The sequence below is a fragment of the Protopterus annectens genome, chromosome 9.part0 (genome assembly GCF_019279795.1).
Source record: "Protopterus annectens isolate FY-2018-M chromosome 9.part0, PAN1.0, whole genome shotgun sequence".
In the NCBI taxonomy this organism is placed as follows: Eukaryota; Metazoa; Chordata; order Ceratodontiformes; family Protopteridae; genus Protopterus; species Protopterus annectens.
Window position 1 is genome coordinate 1509565952 of NC_056743.1, and position 22622 is coordinate 1509588573.

Genomic DNA, 22622 nt, shown 5'->3' on the forward strand with positions numbered 1-22622 from the left:
GTAGATTGTGGGGTTTACCTGCTCTATAACTGCTTTAAAGTACTTGTTCACTAAGAGGGTTGCATTTCCACAGGATTAAGTAACAACTGCTGGACAAAGAATCTGCAGAGGCATTCACGAAGGCATGGAATTGCTGGTAAAAGGGTGAGAAGGGACATAGGAATAGAGGGGAAGAAGAATGCTAATTGCACTTTAAAGGATGACTAGCTAGGCTTGCTGTGTACTTACAACAACTCTCTGTGGATAAATAAAGACAGTTTTAAGTAGTTTTGTCCTACTACACAAACAGTATCTCCATAACTAGTCTTTAAATTCACAGTTCAAGTTAGGCATCAGACAATCAAATTCATCCACTATTAAAAAATATAGTGGTACTAAAAAAGTACATAGACACATAATATTAAAACCACAGTAATAAAAGTGAAATTTCATTTTGCATTTTAGTGCACTTTTTTATACTTACATATTCATTCAGGCTTGGAGGCAACTTACAATAGTCTTGATTTGGCAGCTTAATTCATTGCATTCCAAAACATTATCCCAATCCCTCCTCCGCCTCAAATGTGCCATACCCAGTATAAAAAATAAAAAAAATCTTTTCAGGGTTGAACAGCTGTTGATGTCATTCTTTGAACAAATAACATTTAAATGTTCACAGATGTACTGTGATAGCTTTAACATTGTCTTTTCCATGTAGAAGCTATCACATCCATCACATCATGCAACATACATGACCAAGTATGTATTGTAGTTGAAGTAACCCCTGACACCAATCATCCTATTCAAATGGTCCACATTTTAATATGGGACAAAATTAATGTATTTACAATGTTTACATAAACCTGAACCACAGATTTTATAGCTCCCATTAGCTTCCATTGGCACTAACTCTGTATGCAAGACCTAAAGAAAAAAATGCACAAAATACAAAGATATGCAGATACAAAGACAGCTTAGCTGACATAATTTGCCTATAATGGAATTGACCAGCTTTTTAACAAACAGGAATTATTTCCTCAATTTGCAAAACCTCAGAGTCAAAATGTTGTTGCTACAAACCTATGTTAAACATCAGATCTGTGACCACTGTAGCAAGATACTGATTATTCATCCTACAACTTTGTTCTTCTCTTTTCCAGTTCCTTCAGGAGGTATATGCAGTGGTACTTCAGGATGTTTCCAGGTTACTTCAGGCCACTGATGCAGAGAAAGAGGAGTGGCGGCATCACCTTGAGAAGACAGTCCGGCCAGATATGGATCAGATCTTCACCTTAAGAGAACAGCTCATCAAGAAGTTAAAAGGTGAGAGCAGTCACAGGAATGGAACTAAAGGTGAAGAGGTAAAGGTCAAACACGTTAATATTAATCTACTTCAAATATTGTACACCCCCACCCAGTATTGCCAGCTGTATGATCTTAGTTTCTTGATGTATTTATTTATTTATTTATTTAATTATTTAATTGTTTGTTGTGTAAGTTGACTGGTTTAAGAACTCTTTTATATCTAAAACCTATGCCACAAAACAGATAATACAGTGAAAAACACTGTATGCATAGAAACCACTCCAACTGCATAGTACCTTACAATGTCCTGAGTACCCTGCAAGTAGACAAAGATGACAAGGGATATTTATGTGGCATAGTACAGAGACTCAGTTAGCAAGAATGCTCTAAATTCATATGATGCTACAAACTAATTTTCACAATTTAAGTAATTAACTACTGTAAGGTAAGTATAAATGCATACAGAGAAGCATTTACATAAGTAACTGACCGTTATCACTAAAGCAGTTACATTTAAGTGAATATTTAAGTATTAAAGAAGCTTGCATCTCAAACTGCTGTAATCCAATTCATTTTTAATATCTGAATGGAGTAAGTTTTGCTAAAAACTTTTTCTCCTACGTACGTCTTTCAGATGTCCTTATTTTTTTACAGAGTCCCTGATTTTGCCACATGTTTCTGGCCTGCACCTTAAACTTCTTTCTATTTGTATTTTTTGATAATTCACTGATGATTACAATCAGTCAATAATGACAGATATTAGAGTTTCATACCGTACTGTGCAGAAACATGTATGTTAATGTAAAACCTGTTATGTATGTTAAGTGAATCAGAATAATTTATAAACATTGTCCCCGATTTTGAGCCTTTGTTCCCCCACCCCCAATTATTTTAAGCTTTGTCCAGAAGTCTTAAGCAAATAAGTTGAAAGGTAAGCTGCAGGGCCAAAACTAGGCTGATTATTTTATCCTTTTTCCTCTATTCTGCATCTGTTTTAGCTCAACTTCCACTGTTACCTACAACCTCTTGCAGTAATTTACCAGAATGTTCATGCTTTGATTTGACTTGCTCTCCACCAGCATGGAAACTAAGACCAACTGGTACACCCGTTATGTTTTAGCTTGAAACATATCAGTCAAGCAATGGCCAAGTACTCAAAAAGAAACACTTGGTTAAAATACTGGTACAATGGGGAAAGTCACTTTGGTCAGAGATTTGCCCTTTTCCTGAGATGCAGCAACCTCAAAATTGATAACATGAAGTCTATGATACAACAAGAAAGCCCCTTGTTTGTGGTTATAGCCGAACTTTCCCTCACAGGAAACACAGGTCTTTCAAAAAAGTAAGTTTATCACTTTTTCAGACAACTCACTTTACAAGGAACTGTCCTTCAAAAAATGACATGGAGACATTTTAACTGTGGTATGATTTAAGCTATAAAGTCAGAATTTTATAAGTTGTGGTATCATAACCAAGTCGTTGTAAGAGATATTTTCCTTGCACTATTCTTATCTTCCATGAATAGTGTTTGAAACAACCACAAGATTACATGTAAAAAAAAAACTTCACCATACTTTATACATCTGTAAACAAGATCACAAAGTATTGGCTCTTTCAGAGTTCCCACTAAGTCCTTAAATCTCACTCAGATTGCTAGTGATAATCCATACTGCAATAATTACAGCCAAAATTGTAATCCATACTGCAATAATTACAGCCAAAATTGTGATAAACTCCTTCCCCATGAAAGGAATAGGCTGTCTACTAATTCCTTAATTCTGTTTTTTGTTCTCCCCTCACTTCCTCTGTCTCTTCTTCTCTTGTTCCTCTCTTTCATTGCTGTTCACTTTCTGATACAATTTTATCTTATTCAGGATCACAGGGGAGGCACAGCCTGCCTCAATAAAAACACCCATAACTTGGCTAGGCTTAAAATGACCCCTTGGGTTGTTAGCCTAGTATTCTATTATGATAAGACAGAGAAATAACTCTGGACAGAATTCCAGGCCATCATATACACCACACCATACATGCAAGCAATTTAAAGTATCACCAATTTACCTGTCTGCATGCCCTTGGGATGTTGGAAGAAACATGAAACAACAGTGAAAAGCCACTTAGATAGAAGGAGGACATGTAGACTCCACAAAGAAGATACCCAAGCCAGGAATCAAACCAGAAAACCTAGTACCCTGAGGCAGAAACACTAACCACTGAACTGTTGTTCCACCCTCTTTCACAATCAGTTAATTTCTAAACATGGAATATACTTTTGTAAGGAGCAACACTGTGAAACTACAACTTGACTTTTGCCTCTTTGGCGTTTCTAACATATTGAATAAACACAGTTGGCCCTCTTGAGTCGCTATATTAAACCAAAATAATTAATGTGAAAATCAGCATAATCAGTGCATTGTCTTTGAACATTTAGTTCTTGAAATTATGGCAAAAGGAGTGAGCACTGATGACAGTTTGAACAGATTAAAGAACTAACACAATACTAATAATTAAAATAGATGTTTAAATGAAAGTAAGACGGTTCCTAAAACATGGGAATATAAGGCTGGGCTTTTTAAGATCTTCACAGATTAACAGGCTAGTAAATACCTATTAAATTCTGGATCTATAGGAAATAAAATGATGTCAGAAGAAAATAAAATGATATTGCAATAGAGATCTCATAGTTTAAAAGAAAGGGCTGATGACAGAAATAGTCATTTACTTTATTTTAACCCATGCAGATACCAGTCATGTAATTTGTTTTCGGCTGTCATTGCACCTCTAGCCTAGATGTCTATTACTTTTACTGATGAGTATCTTGCATACAGCAGTAAGCAAAGTTTCCGTATGAGACAGGCCCCTAGCCTAGAAAATTCAAGAAAATATGAATTTTGTTGCAGCAATGTATACAATAACCACTGAATTATGTTTTTGAGAAAATGTTCTTCATTGGGTTGACATGTCAGTGGTTGAATCTTGAACTACTCTGAAACGCAGGGAAACCAATCAGAAAATTGAAAGCCATGGACCTAAAGATTTAAGCTGCATCTGACTACAAGGGACCTCAGTTACAATCCAAAGAAAGCCAAGTATGTCATGTTTCTACATGTTACAGGTGAGGATGCCTACAAATGAACAGAAAATAAAGCCACCAAAGTTATAAAAAGTTATAAAATGTTAAATAAAATCAACACAACTTCACAAGGATATCAAAAACAATTCCAAGATTCTGACTAGTAACAAATGAGCAGTAAAGAACCCAAAGGTCTTCATTTTGACTGTAGAATGAAATGACGCAGTGAAAAGCAAATCATGAAGTTTTAAGGATATGTACTATAAGTAGCTAAGGAAGAATATGCGTTAACAAAAAAAAAGCAAAAACAGAATATCAGTATTTGCCTTGTTATGAAACAAAAAAATATTATAGTGTCACCTTGTCATGTTACATGTTCCATAATGGGTATATCTTGTTTGTGTAACTGCATGAATAAAATCTGAGAACTTACTACTGCAATGAGAATTTGCAAAGTATGTGAGAATATGCTGACCAGTAGTCTCTGAATAATAATTGCATATGTCTACTGTCAATCAAGGATGTGAATTATAATTGGAAAGAATATTCAAGAACTTGTCTGTTCTTTGTTTCATGTAAATAAAAGTCTGTAGTAGTTGTGCCATGTTCGTTAATCTAGTAAGTCTATATTAGACTTCACTCTGTGCTGCTTATTTATTCTGAAAATAAATGTCTTGCCTTGAACTGCTTTTGTGTCTTATTGGAGTTATTAATGATAAAAGGTAATAGGGGAACCTTTTAACAATGGTGTTCTCAGCCAGTTTTTCTAAAACAGCCTAATATGTTACAGCATCTGCCTATAAAATTTATGACGCAGTTGGCAGAAGATAGGGAGAGAATGCAGAGCAATGGTAGAAGAAAAAAAGGGAACACATTTCCATAATTAGCCCATAGAATACTCAGTCTGGACATCCTGATCAAGTTTGGGATTGCAAACTTTGATTGGGGCAAAGACAGCAGAAATTTCATGTTCATGACAGGGTATGTTTTGCTGGAAGAAAACAGAACTGAAAACAGTTACCGTTTTATTGTTTTTCATTCTGCAAGTTGTATGGGCAGTGGACAAACTTTATTTTTAAAAGCATGTCAGCAGTGAAAGATATGAAGCTATTAAATTGATGCTTTTCAGTCCTGGAAAGCATTAGTGACATGCTGTATGGTCTAGTACAGTAAACAAGAAAATAATCTCTACCAAATAGCAAGAACAAGGAGAGAAAAAGAATAGATGAGGTAATCTTTAACTGCTCTGCATACAGGATCTAATGAGCTACAAACAAACTGATGAATATATGTTTTCAGCATTCTCAGAAGCTGTCATTTAAAGGTAGGACTCTTTGCTATTATAGCAAAATAAAAGTTTCATATATTGACTTTTTGTAGTATAGAGTTTAGACATCAACTGGTTAAGTCTCTAACCACATAGCACATGTGGGTTTATCACATGATCTTTATTGCTGTAAGAGCCCAATGATGAAATACATCATAATTTAAAATAGACAGTATTCTGCCTGGCAATATTTTTCAGCACTTCTAATCCCAGATAAAGACTTAACTGTGTCTGGAAAGCGTAAAAAGGAAAAAAAAATCCATTCTGTATTTTTTTCTGCAAGAGCAAGACTGTGTGCCATAAATTCTAAAACTGTGGACAGACACAAAAAAACAATGCATTATGAAGCAAGGGAGAAAAGAAGTGAAAATAAAGTTTTGCACAAAAAGGGATTTTGATTTTAATAACCTTTTCATTTTTTCACATTATTTGTGCAGTGACATTTTAAAGCAGTCATATTTAAACAAGTTTTAATTCCAAAAGCATTGGTATGCAAACTGAATACTGCAATGATAGTTTGGTTTTGATGTAATGATTTCCAGATATTGAATGTAAGCCAAAGTAATTTGCAAATTTCTAACCTGACAGTTTATTCCAGGTTTGGCAAAAAGGCATCTGCAGATTTGTGCACATGTAGTTATAAATGTAAGCAGTCATGTATACATGAACACACACACACACACACACACACACACACACACACACACACACACACACACACTGCTGTAAGATAATTCTATATGCATTGGTATACCCCACCCCATATATTGTGAAAAACAATGCATGGTTTATGCAGGTGTCTGTGGGTTCTATTTCATATAGCATTTTTAATGCAAAAGGTTTCATAAAAGTTGTATGTGATTTCTACAGGTTAATGTTTTTCAATTAGATTTCAACCACTGATTTTAATTGCAAAACTATATAAACATAAGATTAAGTTATTCATAACAGAAATTCAGGCATTATTTAAAATATGATCTGCCAATAAACATCTGCAGTGTGTGAAAATGCACAGTTTGTAAATGTTAAACAGTAAATCATTTTTTTCATTTGTTCTAGAAGATGCAATAAGGAAGAAGAGGTGTCTTGCATGTCTAAATGGGCCCTTTAGATAATGCAAAGCACACTTAGTTTTAATTAATTGCATTTCTATTGAGGACAGAACTGAGAGTAATCAGATTTCCTGGTAAAATATCATTTTATAGACTGCATTTTTGATAGGAAAATAATCAACAAGTGGGTTAGATATTTTACACTGACATTTTAGTGAAATACTGTAGTTACACAGATGGTGATTTGTTAGCTTTGAAACATCATAATATTGAATTATGCCACGTATTATGGCCACAAACCAGATATTTGCAATGACATAATTGCTATGGGGAAGGAAATCTGCGAGTGTAAACATTTAAATGCATGAGGTATTCTTGGGCAAAAGTTGTTTTTCTAAATTCACATATTTTCTATTTGTCACAAGGTAAACATCAAAGGTAAACTGAAATCAGTAGTAGATTTAATGAATCAGCATTACATCAGGGACAATTTTATACATGTGTACAGGTATTTACTTACTGGCCATAGGACACACTTCACTGACGTCTGAGTGAAGTGAAAAGCAATCATGATTTAACATATGATACACACAAGAGGCTAGGAGAGTCATTACTGTTCTATATTTTAGCCACAGTTAAATGAATCCATAATGCCTAAGGGAAAAAAGGGCTGTAATATGAAAACATTCTGTTTTGCTGTTTATTAGCTAGAGTTAAGACCAAATCAGGTTAACTAGGATAAGCTATTACATGGTGAAATGTTTGAAGCTACAAAGTTTTTGTGTTTACAATATAAAACAAGTGAAATGTTCAAATTATGGAAAATCTGAAGATCCAGTGTTCAATTCCTGGCTAACCAGTAACTGCTAATCTGACACATATGAAATTAGATGTTTGGTAGTATATAGTAACTTCCAGTAAAAGTATTTATTTTGCATTGGGAAACAATAAACAATGTTTTCATGCTTATCCCATGGTTTGTGTAGACATATGGAAACCTTCATTCATGCAGAGGGTTGTAACCAACAAGACCTGGTTCTTGCTACAAATCAGTGGTGACTAATGACTAATCATCATCTTATACATAATCACATGTGTAAATTTTCACGAAATTATAGAGGACTAGATAATATTCTAAAGGCAAATTTCATGTTCAGATTTTTCCTGCATGAGTTTAGTGATGTGCTATTAGTAATCCTATTTTAAGGAAAATATAAATAAAATAGGACTAATTAATTAAATGGACGGTTGATTGATTAATTGGGTAGAAAGGGTAACCTAGTTTCAAGAGGTTAGGAAAATAATGGAACATACATTGCAAATCATGAGACAAAAAACTAGCAGGACTGCTTATTGAGTTAAATGTGATGCATCAGACTGCATAAAAGACGTTCATGTCTGTGCATTGGGGGATAGTTACTAAAGCATTGTGAGACATTTTAGTGGTTTTAGCTACATTTTATAGTACTACTAATAAAATGACTAATTAATTTATTAAAACATATTGTCACTTTCTTTTCTTGAAGAAAAGGGTATCAGAGATGGGTCTGGATGTTAGCACAGAAGGTAAGGTTGTGAATGGTAGTTCCTCTGGTCCTGAGTGTGATTCCATCTGTTTTTATTTTCCTGCTGTGTGACTTTGAGCAATTCACTTAACCAGTGGACATACATGCTCAAAAAATGGGTGTTACTAGGGCAGAACAAGATTTTATTAGAATTCTATTAATAGGAAATACAGTTAATTTATGTTTACATTTATCACATCATTTGCCTAATATGCACAGCATGTGCATATGATTTCTACAATATGCACAGTATGTATATATGGCTTTTACAATAAACACAAGATGTATATATGTATATATTATTTTTACGGTCTACCACCATGTCATCGAACAGAAATGGTTTGAATGGTGTTATAATCAAATTACATGACTGGAAATCATAATTCTGAATGTTAAAAATGTCGAAAAACTTATTTGTGGATGTCAAATTTGACATATTTGATGTGCAGAGTCCAACCGGCAAAATACAAGTATGCAGGGTAGAGTTATGCATCCAAAATGTAGGAAAAGGTCTACGTAAGAGTACCAAAGCCAATGGTATACTCACATATTGACATCCACTTTTTTTAAATACTTCTGCTGTGACACACAATAACCACAGCCATAAACCTCAACGTACGTGCACAGTTACTCTTCCATGTGATGATAATAAGTTGTGCATTCACATCAAAACATTGTACCCTAATAAAGGTATAGTTGTAGTAACAGTTAGAATGAACAGAGTTGTGCTACGAGTGTTACAAAGCCATGAGAAGTCATTTCATCACGTTTTGACAAGAGCTTAAGGAATGCCTGCTCCTTATCATGTAGCCTGCGTCTCTTAGGGGATGCTGGTAGACATGACCTATGTCTGCTCTTAAGATCCTCAAAGTGGTTTTGCTCTAGTTGGATGGCATGTAAGATATCCAGTAGGTATAGGGTTTGCTTACCTATGAGACTACGTAGACGTCCATGCCATCCTTCAACTACATTTTGTGTCCTGGGATAACCTAATGTACTTGTATCATGTTGATTCCAGAAAGGTATGTCAAACAGGGGCGGATGCCTTTCAGATGTGATACCCCTCATACCATACCTCTGTGGTCTGTCTATGAGGTAATTTTCCTTAAAGAAGTTACACAATGCCTGTCCACAGGCTAGCATATCCCTGGCATATCCCTCTCTATGTCTGCAAATGTTTCACCAATGTGTGCAGGCATTACAAACGCCAGAGCTAGTATCTGCTTGCAAAGACTAGCAAATGTACAACTACTGCCAAATTCCTTCACCAGATGAAGGTGCTGTATCTGTCACCACACAATTTGACACAGATGAAACCAGCAACCCTTACACATACTTTCTGGCAGGTTGGCCTGTATAGCATTCACAGTACCACGCTCAGAGTCGGACATTACCATACGGGGCTTTAGCTCCAAACCATATTTGCCACATAAACAAATGACAACACTCCAAAACCGATTGTAACACTCTTCAGTTTTGCTTGGTAATATGCCATACACTACAGGTATTACCTTCTTTGTTTCAGTGTGATCTAACTGACAGTGAATTGTGTACACCTGCTGACACTCTCTCATACTAATTGGGAAAGTACCATCCACCAGAATGTATTCAGAAGTACATAACACTCTCAGATTATCCTCAGTGGTTATCACAACTAACTGTACATCATCACTACATAGGCCATGTTCAACTATAAATGATCCATTTTTTATAGGCAACATGTCTGTATTTAGATCAGAGAGTGAACCCATATCCTTAAACAGTGCTGCCTTCTTCCTATATCTCACCCTCCTTACAATTGCATGCAGCACTTTCATAGTAGGGAGTTCATTTACCACATCTGTGGAGGTGCTGGATAATACTTCAGATACTATTTTACAGGGGTCCTCTGTGGACTGTTGGGCATGTTTCTTTATTTGCTCTTGCACTTTACAGACTTCAAATTGTAAGGATCAGGACCATGAAAGTGATCTGTACTTCGCTGTATCCTATGTCCATCTACACTCATTTCTGTCACACAACGTCCCTTACATTTATCCCTTTGTTTCTTCACACAACACCAATAGTGCATCAACACATTTTTCAAGATGATACTTATAACCATCAGTGAATAACATTTCCTTTCCTTTTTTACTTCTTTCAGTGGTATAATTACATCCAATGCTCCCTGGGGTGTACTGCTCACTATCTGCGGTAGCCATCTGTAAACACAATTGTGCTATGTTTATTACACATTACCTTGCCTGATAGGTAAACAGTTTCTGTAGCTGTAAATTGATATGTTTCCTCACTTACATGTCCGTTGACACTGTGTAATTATATATTATGCAGTCCTCAGTTTCAAATATCCACAGAAGATACACTTCGGCATATGTGCTGCCAAATGGTATGATGCCTATATAGAGCAACAACCACTTATTTCGCATTCTAATTGTCAAACCCTCAAATGCCGAATTGTCTGTTGTAGTCGGTAATGTGGATTCGATGTTATGGGCTGCGACTTTCTGCATTCCTGTTGTACTGCATTCAGGATGGTGTGGTTCGGTATTATGGCCATCGATTAACCAGTGGTAAACCGATTTTCACAATATGCATAGGATCAGGATGTGTACATAATTTTCTTGATATGCACAGCAGCGGCATGTGGCCAAACAGCTTTATAGCTGACAGTATTCAGACATCATTTTAAAGGATAAAGTGGCATATTCATTATAGCATGTTGGTTAAAATGTGTCATAACTGCCAACGGAAACAAGTAGTAAAGGTTGTGTAATAAAATAAAGAATATAGTTGACCAGACTTCAATGGGTAAAATATCAAAGAATATGGAAAATAAAAAGATACTAACAGGATGTTGGAGATTTGGTTTAAAAAGCAAGACATAATTTTAATACATGTGAGGAATAAAGAGAGAGTGTACATTGCAGATTGGCTTGTCAACATGAACAAATCGGGAATAAATGAAAAATGGCCATTATGTGCAGCAGGATTTATAAAGGTCAAGTCCTGACCTTTGTGACATGAAGTCAAGTAGACAGATATTTCTGGAGTTAGTACAGGTAAAAGTAGAGCCATAGCTGCTCAGCCAGTACCCTGTAATGGTACCATGAACCAGCACCCCACCCTTAGCTCTTCAGGTGAAAAGTAAAAAAAAAAAAAAAAAAAAAAATCACTTTACTCATATACTTTATCTGTATTAAGCTAATCTAGTGATCAGCTTCTTACAGATCCATGCCCCCAGCCCCATAAGCTCTTCCATTGGAAAGCAAAAAAAAAAAAAAAAAAAAATGGACATTCCCTCTATTGTCACCAACCAGGTGGTCAGATGTACACCCCCCCCCTTCCACCCAACCATTCAGATCCCGATTCTGTGCCCTGTCCCTGACCCTTACCCTTGTTATTAAAATAAATAAATAAGAACATATTCTTATAAACTGTAACAAACTGCTTGCTACAAATGTAGCAAACAGCTTCTACAGTTTATACCCTGCCTGCACAGAGCCCTACAGCACTCATGTGTTAGTTAAAAAAAACTTCATATAAATTGTAGCAAACAGCTGTTACAATTTATATCCTGCCCATAAGGATTTCTACAGCACTCTGAGTTTAGTTAAACAAAAATATATATACATATATTTTCTAACTTTTAAACTGTAGCAAGTGCTACAGTGTTCAGGTTTGACAACAAATGCAACACCAGCTTTAAAAAGATAGTATTACATTAAAGAAAGATAGATCAGGGTTGGCTGATTGTGCACCCAACACTTTGCACCTGGGGCAGTTGCCCCTCTCACCCTGCCCTAGCTATGCTACTAGGTAGATTAAATGTATTGCTGTCAGTCAGAAAGGGAAGAATGTGTGAGAAAATACTGCAGAGTCATTTCAGGTAGTGAAATGAGATTTAATGATCATTTGGGTACACCTTAATACTTGTAAATGTTCTATATGCCAAAGGAGTTGATGGCTGACTATAGCATGGATAACCAATCTTTTCCACATTGGTGAATAATATTTTTTAAAACACTCTTAGTTGGAGTATTTATGATTCTAATCTTGCCATGCTTCATGTGCAAGACATTAATAAAATAGTACGAGATAGGTAGTATGAAATTAGAGAATGTATGTATATAAATGCATGGAGTGAGGGCTGCTATTCAAACACTCTAGCCAGTAAGTGTGTTTCTAACCTAGCATTCATTTGTTTTGCACTCGTGTTTACTCTGCTGTGTTATTTCTCATTATAAATCTAAAGACAGACTGATCAGATGGTTATCTGAAGTAGCTTAGACCCAGATCTCTTATACACACTTTCTTAACTAAATAAAAGCTTCATTTATTGATAAAGAATAAATCAAAGGGAGAACTATTGAGCATAATGTTGAAATATCAAAAAATGTAAGTTTCAAAATGGACTTTCTGTAGAAGAATTATTTCAGACATTACAACTGACAAAATGGATTACTTTATTTCAAACCAGAAACATGTTTACAACTGTATGCTACAAGCTAGATAAACATCATAGTACTGCTTTATTATGAAACAAATGAGTAATGTAGTTTGACCCTGTTCTGTAATGGCTACAGCTTTGTTTGTGTAACAGTATGAGTAAAATCATGGCAACATAGTACTTTAATGAAAATGACTATGTGAGAATGCATATGCTGATCAGTGGTCTCTGAATAATAATTACATATTTCTACTGTCAGTCAAGGATGTGGATTACAATTAGAAGGAATATTCCAGAACCTGTCTGTTCATTGTTACATGTAAGTTAAAGTCTGTAGTACTTCTGGCGTGTTGTTAGTTTAGTTAGAATATGTTAGACTTGACTCTGTGCTGCTAATCTATTCTGAAAATAAATGTCTTACCTTAAAATGCTTTCATGTCCCAGTGGCTTTACTAGTGATGGAAAGTAATAAGGAACCTTTTAACACTATGGGTCAACTCTCTCAATTGTGTTTCTAGAAATAAAATCTACAAACAATTTCTGAAATGGTAGTTCTGCAAGCTGCATTAAAGCAAGCCAATATACTTAGTAAAGTTATATATGTATCTATGAGTATGATTAAAAGAATTCAAATAGTAAAACATAGAAATTATCATAAAAAATAAACTAGTCACTGCGAGTAGATGCCAATGATTAGAGTAAAACCTTTGCAAGAGGACAAAGCCTGTGTTGGTAGAAAGAGCTAGTATAAATTGTATGGTCATAAAGGCAGTTAGAACATTCAAGCAATGTGTGATTGAGTTCTAAGCTGAAAATGGAACTGAAAAAAATCAGAAAAATCAGAATAAAGAAGAAATACATCTGAATTTGGTATGTACCTCACAAGACATCTGCAACAGCTGGAAAGGCCACAGAAATACCACACTAAAAGAATCACAGGCCTAAAGCAGATGCCCTATGCTGACCATCTAAAAAAACTCCAGCTATACAATGAACAAAACATGCTGGATGAATAGGTTCCTGACCCAGAGACTCCCCATACTCCAGACTAGACTGCCCATACATGTCAAGCAGAGCGCCTCCTTGGCCCTCTTCAAAAGGAACCTTGACAATTGGATGGGAGATAGGAAATTCACCTCTGGGATCACATTAGTCGCCCTGCTAGACAGGGGTCCAGGGAAGTAAATATTGTGGGAAAAAATATCCAGGGAATTGTTATGGCTAGGTTTGTATAGGCCCTAGGGCCGATAGCCTAGTACCAACCTTTGAACCTATAATTGAATAAATATGAGAATTTTAGTTTTTTTTTTCACATAAAAGGTGCACATAAACAAGATACTGCAGAAAAATACAATAATTTTTTCATATCTCTGTTGTTTCGGAAGCACAATGTGCCAACTGTTAAGATTTAGTTTAGGGTCAGTGTTGTTGAAAACTAAATACCATATTAAATTATCACCAGACATTGAGCTAGTAATACGTCCACCATGCAGAGTACCTATATCTCTGAGAAACATTTTAGCATAAGTACTTACGTAAATGGAACAGCTGGACGTGATTGTGAAATGGACTGAGTTTTCAGAATGGATTAACAGTGTGTCAACTAATGTAAAGCAAGGCAGATTTAGAATCTGCATAGACACACACAACCTTAGCAAATAGAATCAGAGGGAGCAGTGGCATTTCCAGACAGTAAAATAAGTGATTGCTGCTATGCCCAACACAGATTTCTTTTCAGTGTTAGATGTTAATAAATGATTTTGACAAAGACTACATGAAGTAAGTTGCAAGCTATGTACTTTTAACATATCATTTAGCAAATATAATTTTTTTGTGACTACTGTTTGACAATACATCAGTCACAGAGGTCTTTCAAAGAGCTGTAGCAGATATGATTGAAGGTTTAGAAGGATTTATGAACCTAGCTGATGATAACGTGGTTTGTGACTGTAACAAGCAATAACATGATGCTAGACTAATTAACCTTGAAAATGCCAATTATTTCAGAAGGATAATCCCCAGAATACTGACAGTTTTTTAGCTATTTTTGCTTTTTGTTTTAATCTCCAAAATGGTTCAACATTTATTCATACAAATTTCAAGGAATGTTATTGACATAATAAACTATAAAATATTGGACTGGACTTGTCCTCTGAAAGACAAAGGAATAGCCATATTTTGAATTTTAATATCAAATCATTTTTATGTCATGTTTAATGTCTTAATATGTATAAAAATGAAAATATCTTCTTTATACTGAAACATATACTGCTTTAGGTCTAGAATAACACCAGCATTATATACTTATAGGTTGATAAGTTTTATTATTTTACTGTGAAGAAAGTTGAAAGATGCACATTTGTTTTCTGCTGATTTGTAAGAATTGCACTCTGTTAATTTATAAAGTCCATTCTTTCCTGAATTCCACCCTAACTTAAAATTACAAAATCTCCTTACTGCTTCAAGATATTCTTAGTAATTTTTCAGGACAAGACCACTTGATAATACCACATTCATTTTGCTTTACACATGTTACTAGTTTATAAAGAAAATTTAAAACAAAATCTCAAATATGGACATACCTCTCACAGCATGTATAGTATGCATATTTTACTATAATATATAAAAATTATAGCCTGGCTCCAGAATGCAGGGGAAAGATTCCTGACTGAATCCCAGGTGACTGGGGTTCACTTAGCAACCCCAGCACTAGTGGAGTCAGGCAGAGAGAAGTAACAGTGAAGGGACATGACATATTCAGCTCTCTCAGGGGTCAGAAAGGGGTTGTGCACACAGGGACAGGGGAAACTAAAAACATTAAAACCTCAAACCATTCCTGATGGCTATCAAAAACTTGAAAAAAATACAAAAACACTAAAAACTAATAAAAGCACAGGAAGAAAAAGCTGGAAACTGTAGCACCTCACTTTATTGATAAGAATTGAGTGATTTCATCCAAGGTAACATGAATTTCATCAGAATCCCCAATAGCTGTCTGAAATATGCCCCCCAGCCAACTCTCACCCCAGTGATGTGGAATTAATGGGTTGGCTGGATGTGGAAAGGGCTGACGATTGACAGACAATGGGGGGCAAAGTCATAGTGCAACAAATATATAAAAATGACCAAATATATTGCATGCAACCATCTCACCCTCACTAAACTAACAAAACCAATCCCATCCTTCTCTCCTGCAGAACATCTTGCAGCAAACCTCAAAATTAATGACCATGCCTTGATAACAGTTGCCACCATTTACATCCCTCCAGGCGACAACATTCCTCTGCTTGAAAATATACTTTCCTATTTTGCACATAATATTCCCAATGAAACCATCCTTCTAGGGGCTGTGAATATTGACTGGTTAACTTTTTCTAACCCTGACTCCAAAAATAATATTAACTTATGTGGCTTCTCTCAGCTTATCACACATTCAACTCAATCAAATAATACTCATACCACAAGTAGACTTATCGATTGGGTACTCGTATCTCAACCGTTAAAATATCATAACCCCCAAACCCTACCTGACACCCTAAGAGACCACTCACCAATAAAAGTGACTAGGTTCTCTCCCCACTTCTCCAAACCACCCAGATCTATTACCTGTCATAAACTCTCTTAGTTCAATGCTGAAACTTTCAATGTCCTTCTCTCTAACATTAACTGGAATTTTCTTAACAATCTCCCTCTTGATGAAGCAGTCCTTCAGTTCAACTCAACTTTCCTTAGTATACTAGACTCCCTCATACCTATCCGTACCATATGCATTAAATCAAACATATCCCCCATGGCTATCAAACACCACACTTTCCCTAATGAAAAGCAGAGACAAACTATGGAAAATATGGTCCCAAACAAAACTCCCTGCTGACCTACAAAAATACAGAGAAGCCAGAAACCTAACTAAAAAACACATAAACAAAGATAAAAAAAAGATTTCTACTACAACCTACCTACTGCCCTAAAATCTAACTCTAAAGAATTCTGGAATTCCATTAATCGAATACTACATCCTGGTAACCCCAGTCCCCCATATCCTTCCCCTGAGAGATCACCAACAGAAATTGCTATGATGTTTAATTCCTACTTTATCGACTCCATATCTAAGCCCCTAAAACCTAACTTAACTTCAACTCCTATCTCTCACTCCACAGGAACCACTACACACCCATCTACTACCTACTCCCTCAAACCTGTCCCTACTAGCTATATCAAAACTTTACTCTCTAACTTAAAACCCTGCTCCGCATCTACTGACAAAATTCTCCTACCTTTCTCCAACTGGCAGCAGACTCTCTTGCCCTACCAGTATCTATCCTTATTAATCACTCTATTTTAGAAGCAAAAGTCCCAATACATATGGAAACAATTCCACACTCTTCGAATACAGAAAGGGGGCAACTGCTCTGATATCTCAAACTTTCAACCCATTGGCCATCCTGTCTCCTCTTTCAAAAGTGCTTGAGAAGTGTGTACATAAACAAGATATGCAATATCTAACTCAGGAAAATCTCTTAACACCCACTTAATACGGTTTCAGATCCAAACATAGTACTACCTCTGCACTCTTATCCTTTCTTAACACAGTCTGTCTTGCCAGGGATGACCACAAATTGATTTCCTGCCTATTCTTGGACATGCCAAAAGCATTTGACACAGTTTCTCACCCTCTCCTGTTGAACAAGCTGCATAACCTTAACTTCTCCTCAGATACTGTTACATAGTTCTCAAGCTAGCTCTCCAACAGATCCCAATCTGTTAAATGGCAATCTGTTCTTTCCCCTCCCCTCCCAGTCAAAATGGGTGTACCCAAGGATCAATCTTAGGACCACTACTCTTTAACATCTTCATTAACCTACTCTATACCTCCTGTCCTCAGTCATCTCTACTATAGTATGCGGATGACTCTACTGTTACTACTGTTGCCAACTCACCCTCTGAGCTCCTTGCTGCTTCCCAAACTTCCTTCAACTCAGTTGAATCTTGGCTCACTGATAACCAGCTCATACTCAACCCTAAAAAAAGCAAACTGATACTCTTCCTCCCAAAAAACTTCTCCAATATCAAACCTTCATTTACCATTCTATCCCTTAATAACACTCCTATTCAAGTTGAACCCAGCACCAACTATTAGGAATTACCATAGATGACCAACTAAAATTTGACATACATGTTCTAAACTGCATCAAAAAGGCTCACCAGAAATTAGGACTGCTCTATAGATCAAAAAAATTCCTTTCCTCCAGTGCCAAGGTCACTCTCGCCTACTCTTTCCTTCTACCCAATCTAATGCATGGCTCTCAGATCCTTACTAACCACAACTCTACCATCCTTGCTAAACTTGAAACTACCTACAATAAGGTGACAAGATTTGCTGGCCAACAAACCTACAAATCCCATCAATGTATCTCGTTAAAACTTTTAAACTGGTTAGAACTACCCCACCAACATCCCCTCCTTCAGCTCCAGATCATTCACTCTATCCTATGCCAGCCTTCCTACTGTTCAACTCTATCTCCTCTTATCTCCCACTATTCTCCCAGTAGACAACTACGAAGCTGTAACCAAAATCTTCTCCAGATCTACAAACCCAAAACCACCTTCAGATGCAACATATATGGCTACCACCCCTCCATCACCTGGAATAAACTTCCTCTAGATTTTAGGACCCTTACCAACCCAAAACAATTTAAGGCTGCTACTAAAGATCACCTTATAAACCATTGGTCCTGCTTCTGCACATAGCCTCCTTAATTTCATTCCCTGCCAGCCTACTTCTCAACCAACTTTCATATTAAATCCAACCTGTTCTCATTTTATTCTCACTTACTCTCCCTATCTCTCTTGATTCTTTCTCAGTTGCTCTATTTTACTATCTACAAAGCTAAGTACTTCTCATTACTACCTCTAACTACTAGCATTGCTGACCTGATGCAACTAAACCTCATTGCCATCCATCTTTTTCCTTTGCTCTAACTCTCCTCCTTCTCATTCTAACTCGCATGCCCCATACTTGCTCTAGCCCCTGATTCACTCCAAATCATCTGTACTGTATTTATGCCACCTACTGTATTTTACTTTTTAAATTAATACTGTTCATCTACTGTTATATAAATGAAAATTGTTCAACTGTTTCTTTTATATTGTTTTCAAATAGTTTCATGTAACCATGTGGAGCTTTTCTCCCCGGGTCTCTGCTGAAAAAGGGCTTTTGGCTCAGTTAGACTAACCCGGTCAACAAATATAAAAAAAAATTAAAAAAAAATGTTCCTGGAAAAGAGATTTAGTTTTGGTAATAATCAGGGTAATAAGCTATAAAACAAACCTAAGATTGCAATTATAGCTACAGAGATTCCAGTGCAGCATAACTCTGAATTTTACTGCATAGCGTTTGTGCTTGAAAGCATGATATTGTAGCCACAAAATGTTACAACTGAAAACAAATGCTGCAATACATAGAATTTTCACTTCTGACATAATGAGAACTTAGTACATGTATATTCTGGACATTAGTTTTACCCAGCCTTTTATGTAGGAGTCAAATATCTCAGGATGGAAACCAAGCATAATGTCTCTGAAATGCTGCATTTACTAACTGTTTATAAGAGTCCATATATCAGTTCCCCAAAGGCAGTCCCTAGTAAAAAAAAGAGGGACTTCTGCTTAGGTACTTTTGTACAGCACACATACACACATGTACTATCCAGTGGAATGTGCCCCTTCATGAAGTATAAATCTTTGATTGTCAAGGAATCATATAAATATAATGGCCATGTCTCTCTTTGGCAGAACCTGTTGCCTACAACAAACCATATTGATAATCATTCAGAAGTGATCCCATGACTGACATTTGCTTTCAAATATCACCTGCCCCACAAAAAATGATACCCACACTCTGCATACATCTGTCTCACTGAGAAGAAAACAAGAAACATAATGGTCAAAGAACCATATTTCAACTTGATGCTGACAGGCAAGCACACTGTCACCCAACAAGCCATGTCACTTTTATTCAGCAGTGACAATGAAATGACCCTGTGCTGTCATATACAACATGCCTCCCCACCCCTTCCCTCAAAATGCATCCACCTTCTTTATTTACCCTTTATGTTTGATTGTGAGGAAAGTGAAAGGGACGATAGCCACAGTAATTTGTTTCAACATCTTGCTCTTGAAACCATACACACACATCCTCCCTTTACTAGCTAACTATTCCCATACTTGAACAATGCTATAACAAATTTGCTACATTTGCAGCAAATACCCCTTTCAGAACCCATCACTATATAGCACTGAAAAGCCTAAATTGGTTAGAACTGCCTTATCAACTAACATATACACAGCTTCTTACCACCTATAAAATTATCTAACATCCATCTGCCTGTCCAGCACTAAAAAACATTTTACACAACTACGTTCCTAGTCGGTCATTGCGATCCAGTGATGAAAAAGCCTGTCTATCCCTAAACCTATCAAATCTGCTGGTTATTGTCTGTACTCATACAAGGTTGCTAAGGTCTGGAACTCCTTACCTGTATCCATCAGGTCAGTGCCCTCCCTCCCATCTTTCAAAAACACTCTGAAAGACTTCCTACCTAAAATCTGTTTCTGTTCTTGCTTAAAACTTGGATAAACTATATCCCTAAATGTCAACGATAACTCTGCATGCATTATACCTCCATACACCCCTTTCTTCACTTACTTCCTTACTTCCATGAAATTCTCTTCCCTGACTTTCTCTCTAAATATACCTAAACCTGTTTTCCCTCAGTTCAGATTGCAATTCCTGTTTGTAGTAAACTAATTTACCTTTAATTTCTCTACAAACTGTCTAAAATTTCTTTAAATATCAAATTATTGTTATATAACTTTTATTGATTTCAGCCAATGTTTTTATTATGTCTAATTTGTTATAATTAAACTACAGATGTCATTGTTTTATTTTTGAAGATTGTAAAATTATTGATCTTATCATTTGGAGCTTTTCTTCCCAGGCCTCTGCTGAAAATGGGCTTCTACCCAGTCCATTCCTGGTAATCAAATGTCAATAAATGGTACTTGCGTATTATCGCAACCAGATTTTTCACGGCACTAATGTCCGCTTACCGATCGTGACATATGCTTGTTAATATTTTGCAGAAGTTATCTACTGTGTTTTATTTAATACTGCAGGCTGATTTCAGGAGTGTGATCCCAGAAATGTAAAAAAAACCCCACTGTACTTGTTTCTGTATGCACTTTACTGCCAGCGTGTTGCTTCTTGCAAGTCCGCCCGCTGAACGTTCCTTTTTTTCGTGGCAGCAAATGCTGTCAAGTAACGGTAATAATTTGGGCTGTATTCTTCCTTAACTGCTGTTGTCAGATGAAAGACAGAAGATCTGAAGGTATAACTGGGATGATTTCCATGTCAGTTTTTTCATTTAGCTTGCGTGTGTGTTTTAATAAAATTGTAGTTCTCAAACCCTTGTAGCATCCTAGTTCTACACAAATAAATGTGAATGTATACTGTCTGTGCCGATGTCATTGTTTTACACACACACAGCTCCGTGTACTGAGGGAAACATTTTCGGAACACCTACTTCCCTTTTTGTATATGACACTGTCAGGGTTATGGTCAGTGACTTTCAAGGGAAGCCAGAAGCCTTTGTACTGCCATCATTCTTTTCAAAATTATCTTGTGCGACATGACTGTTAAGCTTCTCATTGTGCTATACGGCATGCTCATGTTCTATTGCAATGCAGCGGCAGTAAGCCAAGATATAAAAGAAGCATACCTAAGCAGCAATAGTCTTTTTTCTGACATTTAATTGATAACAGTCCAGAAAAGAAGACATAGTGGTAAAGAAAACACACCAAACAACTTTTTCACAACGTTTACGAAGATATTTCAGGATCGGAGAGCAGCCACTATTGCCATGAAAAATCTGGTTGTGATAATACGCAAGTACCCAATAAATAAATAAATAGCTATATCAACATTTTTTGCATGAATTACATAATTGTCCTTTCCTTTCATATACCACACACTCCCATATACAGACAATCATCTATCATGTGTCATTGCCAAAGGTAATGAAATTACAGCCACATAAATTTATTTTAAATACGTGCTGGTATAGGGCACCCAATCCCCACACTGAATGTCATAACAAATAAATAAAATAAATAAATAACTACAAGTATGCAGCACTGTGTGCAGTGTGTTCTTTTATCACTGCCCACAAATCTATATGGTTTCCTACCTCAAAGCCAAATGATCACAGCAAATTCTTTTCAACTTGGAGCTTTCAGACACTAAATGCACTGTCCCCACCACCCACCCCCTGTGATCATCCTATCTATCCTTTACTGTTATCCACTGCCTGCCCCCAAATAGATTACACTTCTGGAGAGTACCTGTGATTGTCAAAAGTTGTACAAATAGTCAAAGTAAAATGTAAACCCACTTTGATAATGGTAAAACTAAACAAAAATAATATGTCCTGCTGTGGGCAGTGTCTACTGCTACCGCTGTCCATAGTTCTGTCTGCGTACAGTTTTGTAAATCTCTCTCCTACGGAAAGAATGAAAAGTAAAAAAAAAAAGTTCACTATTTTCTTTCTTAGATACTAACTAGCAACCTATCCTGTGTGTATGTGACTTAAAAGTGTACCTGCCTATATATATATATATTGTTAAAATGAGTATGTGACTTAAAAGTGTACCTGTCTATATATATATATATATATATTGTTAAAATGAGTATGTGACTTAAAAGTGTACCTGCCTATATATATATATATATATATATATATATATATATATATATATATATATATATATATTGTTAAAATGAGTATGTGACTTAAAAGTGTATCTGTCTATATATATA

At 36.1% G+C, this 22622-nt stretch overlaps 1 protein-coding gene across 1 annotated transcript in view; it reads left to right on the plus strand.

Moving 5' to 3' along the window:
- The window catches only part of NIBAN3 (niban apoptosis regulator 3), an 828390-nt gene that overhangs the window by 579981 nt on the left and 225787 nt on the right, over positions 1–22622 (plus strand). The window contains exon 8 of the mRNA XM_044084452.1: positions 1140–1302. Within this exon, the coding sequence (XP_043940387.1) occupies positions 1140–1302 (163 nt within the window). The remainder of the gene's footprint in view (positions 1–1139; positions 1303–22622) is intronic.